Below are 17,307 nucleotides of genomic sequence, written 5' to 3'. Positions count from 1 at the left end.
TTGTCTTTTTTGGTTTCTCTCAGGTTTGGAGCTGGGGAAACTCAGCTATATCAAAATATAAAGTGATTTTGCAATTAATGGTGACAGTGAGAAAGGTAGCAGCTTAGATCAGAGAGGAAGACTGGGGCATTGAGGTGCAAGAAGAGGAGGATGAAAAAGAAAGGCAGGAGAGACCGAGGAAGGAAGGCTTGCTGTCATGAGCCTTACAGCACATTGAAGGACTCCATGAAATGAGCCAGTTGTGGTTTCAATCTCACTTTCAGAGGTTTTGTGAAATTTGGTTTCTTTCTTGGGGAGGTGAGCAGTTGGTTTGGGGCTTTCCCTGGGTGGGAGAAGTGATGACTGGAGTTTTGTGCCCTAAACACAGGGAAACATAGTCTCTATAGTGGTCTTTGTGGAGAAAACAGTGAAATCTCTGACACCTTCAAATGAGGCTGAAATGAGATTAAACTTAACCTGAACGCAACCTCAAAACCGAACTTGAGGCTCAAAGTCAGTTTTGACCCTAACCCAAATTTAACCTCAACCCAAAATCACACAACTTAAACTCAACCCAACCTCAAATCTCAACACATTCTAATATATGTAACCCCCCACCCCCCAAGGCTTATCCCCTAGACTAACCCAAATCTGTTTCTAGATCTTATCTTGACATCAACTCATCCCTATTCTAACCTAATATTCAGTATAGTTGAACTTCACATCAATATAAGTCCAATTTGAGCCATAAACCTAAACCTGAGATTTATGTTGTGTTACCTCTAAATCAGCCTTCCTTATATTTAATAAGTATTTACTGAGTGCCTGTCAGGTGCTAGGCACTATTCTAGGTGGAAGAGATACAGTGGCAAACAACTCAGACAAAGTACGGGCATTCAAGGACCTTGCATTCTAATGAGTCAGGGCAGAAAAGAAGTACACTGAAGAAGGCCTATTGCAGGGCTATGAGGAGATAAGAGGGCATCATGTGGTCAGAAACAGCCTCAGTGGCCAGGAATGGTCTAAGACAGTGGCATTTAAGCTGAGGTTCCAGGACAAATAAGAGTGAGAAGATGAAGCTTTGACAGAGAAGCAATCCAGGCAAAGGGAATAATGACTGCAAAGACCAGGGGTGCCAATGAGCTGGGGTGGTGTGAACAGAAAGGAGGTCAGTGTGGTTGGAGAAGAGGAATGGGACAGAGGTGGCCAGGAGGGCAGTGGCCAGATCACAAGTGCCCCACAGCAGGGGTAAGGCACCTGGATTTATTTAAACATGGGGCATCTTGGAGGGGTCGTGTGTTAGTGTGTGGAGGTGGGGGTGGGTAGAGGGGTGAGGCAGAGATCACGTGCTCCTGCATTTCCATGGCTCCTGGGACACAAGGGCAAGACTAGAGTGGGGGAACCTGTAGGAGGCAACTGCGGTCATCCTGCAGGTAAGATGGTGGCAACCGTGGGGATGGGGAGCAGCAGACATATTTCAGGGGTGGGACGGCCAGGACTAGGTGATGGGTTGAATGGATGGGGGTGATGGAAGATGGGACACTGGGAGAAAAGCAGGATTCTGATGGAGTGGGACAAGCTAATGTTCAATTTTGGATGTTGGTCTAAATCTATTAGATGTATATTCAAGTGAAGATGTCCCTTGGTGGTTGGATATGTGAGTCTGAGTTTTAGAAGTGAGCTTAGAACTTGAGAGACAACATGAAGTTATCAGCATGAAGGTGGTGTTTAAGGCATGGAACTGGAAGAGATACCTTACCTTGCGCATGCCACGAAGAACCCTTGTATTTGTTTCCCCTCGGAAAAAGTGCTGTGTATCTTTCATTGTAAATTCCAGAAGCTGCAACTTCTGCTTCCAAAAGCAAAACCTCTCAGACTGTCATCTTCTCAACTTTCACTGGGGTTCAACCTGCCTGGATGCCATATCCTCCCTCCAGGGACGCTCCCACCCATCCACTCCACAGTATCCTAAAGGACTCTTCATCCACTCAAATCCTCCAATTTACATTTGAAAGCACCTTTCTCTGGCACTCTGAAACTTGGCTTTCCTATAATGATGCTCCTCCTCTTTGGCGAAGTCTGCCCTTTCTTTCAGCCCCATCACGAGGGGCAGAGGACAGAGGACAGGCCACTGCCTGACACGAGCTATGCAACCTCTGTCGTCAGACACGGTCCGGATGGAGGGGAATTGCTCTGAAAAATCAGACTTTCCACGCTAACTTATGTTATGACCTCCCCCTTTTTTGTAAAACCGTAATATCAAAATATTCTGAGCAACTTTCAGCTTACAATTGGACTGCCTCAGCCGCACAAGGCCTGCCTGCCCTGACAAGCAAGTACTGCACCAGGGTGAAAAAATTCCCCTGAAGTCAAGTGACTTGACTACTGACTGATAAAATTAAAAGGGCTGTTTTTGCAAAGTCTCTCTCACTGCCGGATGGAGGATAACCCAAATCTTATCATTCTATTATCTCACCTAGCCTTCTATTCAGCTTTTTAAAGAATTACTCAAACTTCCTATTGTTTGGCCTTTAGATGTGGAAATTGATCCAGGTTGCCTGTTTTTTAAACTAGTCAAGTTTTCCACCTGATACACCTTAAAGGAATACACAAAAGTCTTCTGGCTAGTTTTTCAGGATTCTACTATGTAGTCTTTAGATAAAGAAAATTCACTTATGTCTCCTATTCAGAGATTTGATTAGCAAGGAATTTCCTCTTCTATCTCCCAGGATGATTCAGGCAGAAAAACAAAAACCCATTAAGTAGTAGATAAGGTTTAAGGGACTTCTATCTTAGTTGATCTCCACTATAGTAATATTAGTCATAAACTTTGTGCACCTATGTACCTGTTTTTAACCTTGATTGATTTTGGAATGTTATATCTCAGCTAAAGGGCAATACGACCCTAAACTGTTCTTAGGAAAAACAAAGATGATTGTAATCTCTCAGCCCAGTTCCTGTGCTGATATCATCCCACTACTTACTCCTAATGTATAAAAATAAACCTCTGCTGAAGGCAGAGCAGGAAGACTTGCACCCAACTCTGACTCCCGTGTCTTCCTCACTCCCCTTTCCCCTTTTTCCTCCCTTTCCCCCTTTTTTAGGAATCTCCACTCGCTGACGCCTTCCCACCTTAGGGTCCTGCCTGTCTTGCCTCCAGACACCTCAATAGTTGGAACTGGTCTCCAACAACTGCCCTCCCCTCTCCATCCGGGAGGGCCCGAAACCTCCTGCTCCTTCCCTGAAGTCCGTGCCTTTTGCAATCGCCACGCTCCTCCTGTATTCACAGCAGCCTCCGCCATCTCTGCCATGTAGATAGAGCTCAGTTTTTTTCTGAATCTCATTCCAGATGTGATCTTTGGTGATTTCCAAACCACATAGATCTTATACTATGGCCTCACTTTCTCAAGGTCAGTAGCATTACGGCCTCGCTCCCTGCCACATTAACTGCCAGGAGCAAGGTGTGGCTCCTGCCTTGGCATCACTTGGAAGAGCTACATCTTGCATTCTTGAACTTGGAATTTTCTCTCATCGCAGCCTCCTGTTTTCACTTGTCTCACTCTCGGCTTCCCATCTCATCCGTTCTTTATCCTCACCATGTCTTTCAATGTCTCTTTGATTTAACGTGGGTTATGTGGTAAAACACGCCAACTATTTTCATTAGCACTTGAGAATCACTCACCTATGTGATAGAAGACCTGGAAAAGCTTGATTTGGGGAAGTGCAAAGGCCTCATTTCCCGGGCTTGTAGCGGCCAGCACTGCAGGAGAGCCATGCATGGAAGAGGCCTGCTACCAACCCTGGCCGTCTAGCCTCAGAGAGCCTTTGGTGTTCCTCAACCCATCGTTGTGGAGCTCGCTTTTTAGCACTGGGGTACAGGCCACAAGTGCAGAGGCTTCACCAGAGGCAGAGTGGGGAGCAGAACAGGCAGATCAACTGAAACACAATGCTGAGGGGAGGCGGGTCAGGAGAGGTCTGTTGGCCATGTGGGTCAGCTCCCTGGCCGGGGATCGAACTCTGGCCACAGAGGTGATAGCAGTGATAGCACTGAGACTTAACTCATATGCCACCAGGGAGGACCCGATTCCTCTTATGCTTTTAGTAGTTTCATCATGTGCCTTCCCCTCACTTTACACACATATTCAGTTCTATTTTTTTGAATATGTTAAAAATTCTTCCCTGTGATGGCACATGAGTGATTTGGTGATGGGAAGCCCACAGGGATTAAAACTGAGATGGAAAAAGGCACAAAATGATGTAAAAACAAACTATTACATTAATTAAAAAAAAAAATTCTTCCCTGGGCACTTTCTCCCTCAAATGTGTCCGATTTATCACTTACCTTCTCTTTATGTGTAATCTCTTGAGACTAACTACCTTTTTGTGAACTGGTAACATTTTCCTCATCTATAAGATTAGTGGGTAGAACTAGATAGAGATGATTCTTAGTTATCTTCCATATTCTCCATTCTATGGGCTTGTACCCACCTCCTCCCTCTCCTCACCTCCTACTCATTCCTCAACTTATGTACTTTCTGCCTTCCCGTAAGTGGAAACTGATTTCTCAAAATCTGTAATCGTCTCGTTCCAGAACCCATAGGATCCTTTCAACTCTCACCTACTAGATCTCTTTGAAGTATCAGACATGGCTGCCCAGCCTCCACGTGGCACACCTCTCCTTTGCCCTGCTTCTGATTGCTGCCCCCGTCTCTCTTATATTCACGACAATTGAACCTAATGTCAATGTAAGTCCAATTTGAGCCATAAACCTAAAGTTGAGAGTTATCTTGTGTCACCCGATTCAGCCTTTCCCATATTTAATAAATATTAAATGCCTGTCCATCACTCCTGTCTTTGGTTAACCTCAGGATTCTTCTGGTCACTCTCGCTTGGGTTTCATGTTCACTGAAAGGCTCAGCTGCCACCGGGAGGGAATGATATCCAAAGCCATCTCTCCAGTCCAAACTTCTCTGTGGAGCTTGACATGATTGCTGGAAACCTCCACCTGAGTATGGAGCCAGCCTCTGGGGGCACCTTATAACTCTGTGCCAGCGCACCCCCACTACTATGTCGTGGGTTTCACTGACACAGTTGGTTTCACTAGACTGCATGATTAGGGAAGTTACTTTATTTCATTTATACCCACTGTCTAGCAGCGTGTCTGCTGGATGCTGAAAAAATGACTGGAGGCCTGAAATTGTACCCTTTTTTCCCCCTTCAGCCATGCACCTCCTTGACTTGGGGACATCATCTTTCCAATCCCTTAGGCTCAAAACTTGGAGTCATCTAAGTCTTCTCTTCTCCCACTCCCACTATCCCAGTAGTTGGGTTATCCTAATGATTTATCCTCTACTAATGATTTATAAAATCTTGTTCCTGACCCTCCCTGGTGGCACAGCAGGTTAAAGTGCAGCACTGAAAGCTAGCCAGCCACAGTTGCTTCAAAAGTGCAAGCTTGATCCCCCATCCTGGACCCACATGGCGTGGCAGACCTCTCCTGACCCTCCAGCTGCTCCCCTCAGCAGTGTACTTCGTCGATCTGCCTGTTCTACTCCCCACTCTGTCTCTGGTGAATCCTCTCACCGCCCCTGCACCTCTGGCCCATGCCCCAGTTCTGTATACACAAATAAAATCTTCAAAAAATATCTTGTTCCTCTCTGCAATGCCATTTGGAGTTATTGGGACCTGAGTAGAAAGTACACGAGTTTTGAAGCAAGATGAGTTTAATGCTAATTCCACTGCTTTTTAGCGTTGGGCCTTTGGCAAGTTACAATATGTTCATGAGCCTCCGTTACTTCATCTGATGATGGACATGAACACCCCCCCCCCCAATGGAAAGCTGTTGGCAGATGTTAGGAAAAGGGCTTGATACCATTAACACATTGTAGGTGTTCAGAAAACATGGAACGCTTTCTTTACTCCTTTTGTACACCCCTACAGAATTCTCCTGATCAACGTCTCCTCCACAACTGTCACTGGTGCCACTGGCCACAGGATAAAGTCTGGATCCCTTACCGTGGCATTCTTGAACACGGTATTTTCTTCAAACACACACTCATTCCTACCTGTGCTTCGTGGTCCATGAATCACTCAATACTCATATTTTTCAACTGCCCTCTGCTCCTGACAGTTCATTTATCTGTCCTCCCATTCATCAGTGTCAGCTCAAGTGTCCACTGGATTTCACTTGCCCGTATCTGTATCTACTGTGCCTCACTCCAACATTTACTCCGCAGGTCCTGAATCACAATTCGATAGGAGCCTGCCTCCCTCCCATCAGACCATAAACTCAAAGCAGAGTTTGAGCTTATCCTTGGGCTCAGCTGACCGGCACTGGAGTCTCTCCCAGGCCTTTCCTGACTTAAACACTCCCAGCCCTAGTCCCCCAAGTGACTCTCCCATCTCACTCATTTCTTTCCCAGTCTTGTATCTCTAGTGGACCCCAGCAGATCCCCAACTGAGAACCGATGCCTTCCTCTAGCTTGACAGCACACACGTGCTCACTTGCACCTCCCTGGTGTTCCACAGTAGGCACTGAGTCACCCCTTGGGGATCCCTGGCCCCTTTCCCTGCCCCTACCTTGGTGGACAGGATGCCTGTTGCCTGGCATCAAGGGGTCAGAGGAAGCCAGGGCCTCTAGGGCTCATTATTTTTATCAGCCTAGGAAATAAGAGACACAGAGCGGAAACTGTGTGGTCAGAGAAAGTGAACATCCTTCATCTCAGGGGAACCCCCCAACAGGGATGGGGGCCAGAGAGCAGGGAAAGGTGTTGAAGAGGGGGAGGTCTGGGGGCCAGGTATCAGGACTTATTCTGCTTTGGTTTTATGTAACCCTTGCAGTGGGGAAATCATGTGCTCTGAAACCAGAGAAAATCTCTTGGGTGAAAAAGCAAATGAACACATTTTCTGCTGCTTAACTCAACCCCAATTTAGAGACCCCCAATTCCCCCCAACACCTAACCAGGGCTTTTTGCATGCCACTTCCGAAACCTCTAGCCTGAGAGAGGAACCGGACGCCTGGGTTGCTCATAGCGCTTTTCTGAATCACAGCAGCTTCCTCTCACAGGATCTTTCTCACCAGCTCTTCTGCTCCTGCCCTCAACATCTGCAGGGCCCTCAGAGGCCTTGGGCCTCTTAGGTCTCAAGCTCCTCTGAGGGTGTCATTGCCCCCATGCTTTCAGAAGCTTACTATCCTATCTGTAACCTTCCACTCTGCCATGGGAATCTCCTAGGTAAACCAGGGCTCTAAACCTGAGAAGTAAGTTCCTGGTTCATGAGATTCTCTGGTGTAGACATGTGCCAGGTGGGCACACACCAGGACAGGCCTGAGTTCTATCAGTCCCGCCTTTTCTTGTCACCAAGGGCCCTGCTATGCACTAGGCATGAGGGTGAGGCTTGGCAACAGTTACAGCTTTCCATGCAATTCCAGGGAACTGAAGGGGGAGCTGAGTATGAACAGTGGGAGGTCGCTCTTCCTCCTTTGTGGGACCCTCTCCTGCTACCCCCTAAGACATTTTTTGTCAACCTCAGAAAATAAAGATGTTTACCTGGAAAGTTAGCCCTAGGGTATCCAGAGATAAAGGCCAGGTGTGGGATGGGGGTAGACACTGGATAAGGGGAAAGGGAGACTGGGACCTCCATAGGACTGATGTGTGTGTGTGTGTGTGTGTGTAATGAGACAAGGGAGGGAGGGAGAGAGAGAGAGGGAGACACTGAGACTCTTCGGGTGTGGATCCTTGGTTGCCCAAGAACAGACAACCCAGGTTACATAATTTTGCTCTTTCCACCTCCCTCCTCTGCTCCTAATTTTAGCAACTGAAATTCCACTCCCCCACAGGGCTCTTCCTCCGTCCATTCTTTCTATCTCTTGCTCTTCCACAACCTCCTCTCGGTCCCCCAGTTCCAGGTGCCCCCCACTCAGCTTTCAATGACTCAGCAAAGGGAAAGCCCTGTGTGGGGGGAAAGGGAGTGCTAAGTAGGGAGGAGGATGTGGTTCTGGCTGACATGGGGAGGGAAACTGGCTTGTTCCCTTTTTGCCCCTGTTCACATCTCTTTCTCCAGCTGATGATGGCAGAGTGGACAGGGGCCCAGCATAGAATGGGGTGGGACTGGAGGGCGCAGCAGTTTGAGGGCCAACCTTATGGGTGGGCAAGCAGAGGCTTCTTGTTTCCAGCTGAGGGCACGCACTACTGTGTGTGTGCGTGCGTGCGTGTCACAGGTGTACAGGAGCTGTGGCATTCGGCAGGCGGAGCGGGAAAGGAGGTGTCATGGGTGATGAAAACCACAGCAATGGAAAAAGGCAGAGGAGACACCGGGAGTGAGATGTGGAACCAGGTCTTATTAGGAAGTGGCAGCGCTGAGGAGCAGGGGAGTGCTCCTATCCCCTCCCTGCTCTTACAAGTTCTTTCCCCACCCCTACCCTGTCCCTCAGCATCAGCCTCTATCTCGCCATCTCCTTCCCTGACTTCATCCACCTATGGCCCTGCCCCTACGGCTGTGTCCCCTGCAGTTTCTTGCTCTTTCTTGGGGATCACTTGAGGGCCTCTGCATGGCGATTCAGGGCCTGAGAAAGAGCTGTCACAGCTCCCATCACGCGGCCCAGCTCCCACGTCTCAATCTGGCTTCGGAATCGCTGCAGGAAGCGGTCAGGATGCCAGCGGACCTGCTGGACCCTCAAGTACCTCCTCAGAGCCCCCTGCTCCTCCAAGGGGGGCCCCCTGGCCACCAGGGCTGCAGCCATAGCCTCTGGGTCCCCTCCCCCCGGGCAGGGCCAGGGTACATCGCCAAAGCGCCAGAGGCTGCCCCTCCCTGCAACTCTGGGTTGCTCTGCCCTGGGCCCAGCCCTGGTTGGCTCTGGCCCTCGGTCCCCACGAGCCTCCTGTGCTCTTCTGGCTCGGCTCTCACGCAGTTCTTCTTCCTTGGCTCGGGCTCTTTCTCGGAAGAGTCGCTGCTCCTCCTCCTGCTGCCGCCAGCTGTGGCCAGACCCCTCTGCCCGAGGTGGGCGGCAGGCTTCCTCTGCCTCTCGCTGCTGCTGCTGGCGCTTCTGAGCATGCTCCCGGGCCATGCGATCTGACCATGCTGAGAAGGACTCGGGTTCCTGGGTCTCACGGGAAGTATCATCTGTTTGGGAGGGTGGAAGAGGGATGGGAGAGTCTATGAGAAGGCGACAGGCCAGAACAGAGCAAGGGAGCACAGAAGGAGCACTCAAGTGGTGGGTTTAGGAAAAAAGACAGTGGACGGAAATGGGCCCCTCACCTTCGAACCTCCCAAGGACTTCCTGCCACTCATCTTCCAGCTCTCCCTGTAGCTTCTGCCTCCATTTCTGTTCTTTGGAGCTCTCATCTTCGTCCTCCTCTTCAGCAGAATCCCAGGGGGGCCCCCAGCCCAGAATCTGCCCAGGGGTCTCCCCATCCTTATTCTTTATTCCCATGGCGGAGGGACAGCGACTCAGCAGTGGCAGGAAGAAATCTGTGTAAGCTGTTGGAGGGAGGACACAGAGCAGTCATCGGTTGGGATGCCCGAGTCTTGGCAGAGCTGCCCTCTGGAAGCCCGCGCTCCCTCACTCCCTGGTCTGGGAGCAATGAAAGCACTGCCTCCTGGGTATCAGGAAGCCACTGTCACTGGCAGGACTCAAAGGACAGTTTGCCGCGTGCGTGAGCACAGCGGCTGCCAGTATTCTGACCTGTACCGGACAGGCTCATTTAGTGTCCTGGGAGTCCTCCGACATCAAAAGGCAGATTCTGGTCTGCCTCCTGTCAACGGTCATTTCTGACCTGAAAACACTGTCACTTTACACCTTCGACTGTGCTTCTCACCCACAGCTTTCACACCCACAACTATACTGCAGACTGGTAAAATACCTGCACGCTCTATTTTGTACCGTTACAGATACACAAATGTAGAATACTTATCTTTTTGCATTACTTTTTAATAATCTGAGTAAAATAAGTATTTTCACAGCAATGTCTCTTAGCCAGCCTTATGCAGGAGATGCTGGGAAGGGGGTGGGGTGGGAAGTAGAGGGCCCAGCAACGAGTTTGAGCCACAGAAATGTTCTCAGCATCAGAGCAGCAAAGTGCTGCTCTTTCCAAAGTGATTGATAATCTAGGATGGGGGTAAAGGGGTGAGGGGCTGGTTGATAGGAAGCTGGGTGAAAACAGGACAGGGACTGACAATCCTGAGCTCCCCTCTTCCCTGACCCCACGACATCCACTCCAGTGCCAGCTGATTGCTATGTTGCTTACATCAGTGCCACCCCAGTACCTGGCCAGTCACCTGCCATGGCCATTAAGTCCCTTTTCACTCCCGGGGCAGGAGAAGTGAGGCACCCTCCCTTCCAATGTACCTACTCTTAGCCCCCCACCCCTACACTCTGGGGCAGGAGGCTATGTGCTGGCAATCTTTAAATTTTAATCTTCCAGGCATTCCTGGTGGCCTAGGGGTTAAGTCTTAGCACTACCACTACGAAGCCTGAGTTAAATCCCCAGCCAGGGAGCTGACCCACATGGCCCAGCAGACCTTTCCTGTCTTACCCGCTGCTCCCCTCAGCAGTGTATTTCAGCAGATCCACCTGGCCTGCCCCCTGCTCTGTCTCTGGTGAATCCTCTGACCCCTCCACACCTCTTGGTGTTATATGCATATATAAATCAATCTTTAAAAAAAAATCTTTAGGCCCTCCCTGGTGGCACAGCGGGTTAAAGCACAGCACTATGAAGCCAAAGCCACTTAAGCATGAGTTCAATCCCCACCCCAGGAGGTGACCACATGGCGTGGCAGACCTCTCCTGACCCGCCCGCCCGCTGCTCCCCTCAGCAGCAGACTTCCTCAATCGGCCTGCTCTGCTCCCACTCTGTCTCTGGTGAAGCCTCTCACCGCCCCTGCACCTCTGGCCTGTACCCCACTTCTGTATGCATAAATAAATAAATCTTTAAAAAAAAAAACAACTTTATCCTGTACTGTCAGAAAGTACTGGCTACCTGGCAAAAGAATGGAATAGGGGATTGTCCTGTCATTGATGGGAAAACAGGGAGACAGGATGTGTCTAGCCTCAGCTGGTTAACACCCCTGTCCCCTCTCCAAACCTCCCCCCATCTCCTGGTACACTTGAGTGCCCCCAACAGAAACCACATGAAGAAAGGAAGGAGGCACTTCTCCTTAGCAGACAGGACGCATCACAGCCCTCCCAACTGGCCCCACAACAGCAAGTACCTGGTCTTCTCTTTCAACTGCTTATTCCCCACCAGCTTCACAGCAGGTGGCGCGTAAACTTGTTGGGGGCTTTGAGAAAGAAGGCTTCAAATTATAAAACACAGTAAGTAAAACACAATACAGAATATTAAACAGTGGCTAAAAAACGATATGCCTGTATGTGGAAAAAACTGGACTTGAAAATATTCAAAGAAAAGAGAGGTCAAATCTGATGGCTGAACAAAAGACTGGGAGGAAATATGTGAAAATTCTAGTCTCTGGGTGGAAAGACTGTAGCTTCTTTCAGTCTTATTTAGTTGACACTTTAATGTGAAACACAAAAAAATTAGCTGTGGCCTTTTCCACACTGTGGCCTACTGTACATAAATGTTTAAGTTTCATGCATTTTTTCAGATTACAAGGCTATATACTATATGACTATACTACATAGTTGCGTTGGCAACTTATTTTTCACTTAATATCTCAACGTCATCTGTGTCTTTCCATGGAGGCATGAAGTCTACCTCACTTTTTTAAAGTGTGGTGTTCCACTGGGTGTATGAAACAGACAAATCTCCCCAACAAACTGTTTCTAAAAATGATCGGCTTCACACATACGTCTTTGTGGACTCACTCCAAGACATTTCTGTGGGGTGCAGTCTCAGAGGTGGAATTTCTGAGTCAAAGAACGTGTGAGATTTTGCCAGCCGCTCTGAAAGAGTTTGTTCCAGCGTGTTTCCCAATAAGAAAATGAGAACTTGTGTTGTCCTTGAACAAAACTGAATATCCTGGCTCTCTCTGGTGGTGCATCGGTTTAAATCACAGCACCAAGAAGCTCACCACAGTGCTTCAGTGGGAATTCTATCCCCAGCTGGAATTCTATACCTGGACAGGAAGCTGACCCACAAGGCCTGGCAGACCTCTCCTGAGCCGCCCGCTGCTCCCCTCAGCAGTGTGTTTCAGTAGCTCTGACTGTTCTGCTCCCCACTCTGTCTCTGGTGAATCTTCTCATGGCTCCTGCACCTCTGGCCTGCACCTGTTCTGTATGCATAAATAAATAAATCTTAAAAAAAAAACAAAAACGAGTATCCAACCCCTTTTTATTCACTAGCCCTTTTAACTTAGCGATCTGACAGATGAAAAAACTTTACTGATTTTTTTTTCCATATGCTTTTTGGCTCTTTTGTGAATGAATGGCTTGTTTTTTGTCTGCTTCCCACTTGGAAGTTACACGTGTAGATAAGAGAGCACTTTATATAGTTTAAATCTCAACTCTTAGTGTCTGTTACATGTTATAGTACATATTGTCTTTCACCAGTCTTTTAACTATTTTATGTAGTTAAATCTAATTTGATATTTTCTTTTATAGCTTTTGCCTTAATTTTGTTCTTAGAAAGTTTTCTCCTAATCAAGATTATAAAAACATTCTGTGTTCTTTTGCTACTAGATTTTTCTTGATAGAAATAAAAAAATTCAACAGGAAATACTGATTAATGGTCATTTTTTGCAAATTATTTTAAAGGAATAAACCCATCATCCATAAAGGTAACCTTTGACACTGCCATGCCCCCAAGGGAAAACCCTTGACTTTAGTGAGTGAGTTTTCTGTCATTTTTAAGTGTTTAATCAGCTACAATTTACTTTTGAGTCAGGGCTCTATTTTTCAACAGATGACCCAAAGTTCATTAATCGTTTATTAAACAGTTCACACCCCAGACAGTGATCTGTAATGGCAATTTTATCACCCACTTGACAGGACAGATCAACTTTCCCAGTGTTCTCTCATGAACACATTTTACTTTCACATTGGGAAAGATAAATATGAAAAAAAGTTTTGTGTAGTAACAAAACCTTGCTGTAGTGATAGAAGCATGTACTTCCCTTCTCAAAATGAGGCAATTTCTACCCAAACAGCTGAATGTTCATATTTAACCAGGAAATGCATTAGAAAAAATATCAGACTCAGTAACAACTGACTGAGGCAAGAAGTGTAACAATGGGTGGGGAGGTTGGTGAGGGCTTCAAGGAGGAGACAGGGCTTATGTTGGGGTGGGACAGACGCTAACTTAGCAAAGTGGAAATCCAGCGAGTAGGAAGGCAACAGGCATAAGACAGGTTGGTGAAAAACATGTGTGGGGTCACTGGAGAACTACGTAGCTGGAGCTGCGGCTTTTGTGGGTGTGCCGTGGGAGGCCAGGCTGGAAAGGCAAATGGAACATACACCGGATGGTTCAGCCATTTGTAAAACAGGGCCCTGGCCTACTTCTGCCTTGCAGATCAAAGCGGGTAATGGACGGAAAATGTCGGGTGCTGGCACAGAGCAGAAATGCAGAGAATGTGATGTTAAAAACAACAACAAAAAACAGCAGGCTGCTTTGGATGTTATTCTTTTTGCAAAGGATGAAAAAAGTGACCTATTTCTCAACATTTATAAATTCTTGCTGTATGACTTAAAGTGTGTTTATGCAGGGGTCTCTGAGAGGTAAGACTATCTCTCTAGGTGATGAGTCCCCCAAAGGATTTTACCGAAAGCCACATAGGTAGGGGCCATCACAGGCATCCAGCCAATCCAGTACAAACTGGCTCATCCTTCAGACCTAATATTGGAGGCAAAGAGGAAGTCATTGGAAGATTCTGGTTCATTTCATGTGTTCAAATACATTTGCATTTTAAGGCATAGTGATTTTTAAAGCAGTTTCAAGCTGAAGGAGATGGGATCTTTTTAGCAAAGAAATAGAAGGCCCCCTGGTGGCAGTGTTGGGGTGGGGTGGGGGTGGGGGTGCAAGGAGGAAGGTAAGGGCTGGGAGGACACAAGGCTTGGGAGTAACCTGAGGCAGGACCCCCTCCTTGGAACCTCTTGGGCCCTGTTTTCCAGGTCTGGAAACAGTATAAATCAACTTCACAAGCTTCGTAGAATTCAACACAATGGAGAAAGTCTCCTAACATACTGAGAGGCTTTTTGTTTTTTAAAAAAAACAAACAGGCCCTCCCTGGTGGCACAGCGGGTTAAAGCACTGCACTGAGACGCTAAAGCCACTTCCACATGAGTTCGAATCCCGCCTGCCCCGGAGGTGACCACATGGTGAGGCAGACCTCTCCTGGCCCGCCCGCTGCTCCCCTCAGCAGAGTACTTCGTGGATCTGTCTGTTCTGCTTCCCACTCTATCTCTGGTGAAGCCTCTCACCGCCCCTGAGCCTCTGGCCTGTACCCCAGTTCTGTATGCACAAATAAATAAATCTTTAAAAACAAACAAACAAAAACCCCAAAAAACCTCTAACTATGGGAAAACAAAAGCCAAAAGAAAGCAAAAAGTCTTAACTGAATAAAACACGAGTCAGAATAACAATAGTTAGCATCTGTTGAGTGTTCCAACTGCCCCAGCTCTTTCCTGGTCTAGACTCACAACTTCCATTTTAGAGGCAAATCAAGCTCCCTGTCACATGGCGCCATGGATGAGGTGCGAGGTCACTTCAGGGTACTATGCTCTGGTGCTCCATCAGCTGTTCGGTGAGATGCCTACATTCTGGAAACCTCTTTTCTTTGTTTCTAAGTTAAAAAAAAAAACACCCCAAATATGCCAGCTTATTTCATGATGTTAAGGGGAACCGAAAAAAAAAGGAAAATTTTGACCATATGAGGAAGTTTTGGAGTGAGAGATGGTTCCTCAAATACTTGGGGAGTTGGAGGGATGATGACAGCCATCAAATTGACTTCATTTTGGTTCATTCTAAAACTAGAGGCTTTCTGATAATGACCTCACTCACTTTTTGTTGACTGAGGAGAGCCACACCTCTGCGGAGTGGCCTCCACTGCTGCCACGGGACCAACAGGTCCCCATCTGAAGCCCTCAGCAGCCATGGTTTTTCAGAGCTCAGATATTTTGGGCATTTGCTAGACCTGATCTGAAAGCATGTATGCTGGATTTTATGTACCCAGGACTAGGGACCCCAGGCACCAACATGTGAAATTTTCTGAGGCACAGTGAATATGGACAGCAGTAGGCTAAAAAATTTTTATCCAGGGCCCTCCCTGGTGGCGCAGCGGGTTAAAGCACAGCACTGAGAAGCTAAAGCCACTTCCGCATGAGTTCGATTCCCGCCTGCCCTGGAGGTGACCGCATGGCATGGCAGACGTCTCCTGACCCACCCGCTGCTCCCCTCAGCAATGTACTTCGCCCATCTGCCTGTTCTGCTCCCCACTCTGTCTCTGGTGAATCCTCTGACCGCCCCTGCACCTCTGGCCTGAACCCAGTTCTGTATGCATAAATAAATAAATCTTTAAAAAAAAAATTTTTTTTAATCCATACTTCAAAGCCTTACTCAGCTCAGGCTAGGTTTTGTCAGTAAGTGAGCATGGTGGCAGACTGATGAGAAAAATTTTAGTTTTTAGTGTTTTTGAGCTTCAGAATTAGGGGTAGGGGAGTCAGGGTTTGTTGATAGCAAAGGAGCAACGGTGGCTGGTATTTATCGTGTGCCAGGGGCTCTAATTACATGCTCTCTTGACAGTTGATTCTCAAAACATGTCTCAGCATGGGTGCTCTGAACCCAGGCTCTATTGTGGAACTTTGTAACATCACACAGGACAACGCTGTTGTTAAAGAGCATAGCCGCCCCTGGCTAGGGCTGAGGCTATTCTCCCTGTGTCTGGTAATTACTTCTTGTACTGTATTTGCATCTGGGAAATGGGGGCTAATAATAGTACTCTGAATTTCCCGGGGTTGTTGGGAGGATTAAATGAGTTATTTTGTGAGGAGTACCTGGCACACAGCAAAGGTTGTTACTTAATTTTGCAAATACGAAAACTGAGCCTCAGGGAAGTTGAGTAACTTGCCCAAGAATATACCACTATCATTAAGGGTGAAGTTGGGATCTGAACCCAGGGCAAATGAACTTCTGATGAGTCCATTGCTCTCTAGCAGACTGTGTTAATGACAAACCACAAGCAAAGAGACAAAGTAGCAATCTACAAAGATGTGGAACTTGAAGACCATTTTTCTTGGGAGTTTTAGGCTCTTCAGACCATGAGAGTTCAGCAGTGTAATGCCATAAACCGCAGCCACGTGCCCACGTGGTCCACTACCTCCATAGATCCTATCCCCAAATACTAGCTACTTTTGTAGGTTTTGAGGCCTCACCTCAGACCAGCTGCTCAAGGCTTTGTTCCCCACCGGGTAGACTCACCATCAGGGCCCTGGCGGGCAGCAGCATGCAGCGCAGTGTCCCCATGGCGGTCCTGGTGGGCAGGGTCAGCCCCCAGCCGAAGCAGCAGGCACAGGGCAGGGGCGTCATGGCGGGCGCAGGCCCGGTGCAGCGGTGGGGGCTGCCCGGCATCTACGTCAAGGCCTGGGTGTCGCTGAAGGAGGGCCTGGGCTCGGACCAGCCGTCCTGCAGACAGGTAACGACGGAAGCGACGCTCTCGGCGTTGTCGGCGGGAAGCAGAGGCCATGGAACTCTTGGGCTGAGGAAGGAAAAAAAAGGCAGCAGTCAGGACCCCGCCGCGGCCGGACCCTCACCCCTCCTCTGACAGCCCCTCTCGGGCCTTCCTCCAGCTCCCACATTTCTTCTTACTTCTTCAGCACAGAGGCCTGTCCTAGCCCTCCTCCCTTACAAGATGATAAGTTGGAAGAAAAAAAAAAAAATTGGGGGGGACTAGAGGGGCTGGAGTCACTGATTTAATTTTTGAATGTAAAATTTGCTAAAATGATCAATAATCGCTTTGAGGCTCCTTAGCCCAGGTACATTTTTAATTTTTACTAAAGGACTTTGGAAAAGACCCATAGAGACTGATGGGGGGAATGTTTATCAGCAGAAATTTTGAATTTTAAAAAGTCACAGATAATTTCAAAAAATGAACTAGAAATGGAATATAATGTACCCGGCAGACAGATGTAGAGGCTTCTCCCTCTGGGACCTGGGGGGAGGGGTTACTCATCAGACCAGCCCCCCGCCCCCCTAAGTACCCCCTAAGCTGTAGGCCCGAGGCCTGTGTTTAGGACGCTCAGAGGAAGGGAGGCGGGAAGGGCGGAGACACTCTAGGCTGGCGGAAATGGCGCAAGCGGAGACGCAGGGGAAGGGCGGAAATGCACCGGCGGCGCGTCCCCGGAAGTTGCTCTTCCCCGGGGGCGGGGCGCGCGCTCGCGGG

At 48.2% G+C, this 17,307-nt stretch overlaps 1 protein-coding gene across 1 annotated transcript; it reads right to left on the bottom strand.

Annotated features, from left to right (window-relative positions):
* Positions 1–8,297: 8,297 nt before the first annotated feature.
* Positions 8,298–17,218, bottom strand: NFKBIL1 (nuclear factor of kappa light polypeptide gene enhancer in B-cells inhibitor-like 1). The gene is made up of 4 exons (XM_004695115.1): positions 17,041–17,218; positions 16,347–16,623; positions 9,235–9,456; positions 8,298–9,099 (listed from the first exon to the last, which is right to left on the bottom strand). Exons 1-4 carry the CDS (start codon positions 17,095–17,097, stop codon positions 8,510–8,512), a joined length of 1,146 nt encoding a protein of 381 aa, XP_004695172.1. The 5' UTR covers positions 17,098–17,218; the 3' UTR covers positions 8,298–8,509.
* Between the last annotated feature and the right edge of the window lie 89 nt (positions 17,219–17,307).

Source organism: Condylura cristata, unplaced genomic scaffold (genome assembly GCF_000260355.1).
Source record: "Condylura cristata isolate star-nosed mole 26May11 unplaced genomic scaffold, ConCri1.0 scaffold00055, whole genome shotgun sequence".
NCBI lineage: Eukaryota > Metazoa > Chordata > Mammalia > Eulipotyphla > Talpidae > Condylura > Condylura cristata.
This window is presented reverse-complemented; position numbering and strand designations above follow the sequence as displayed.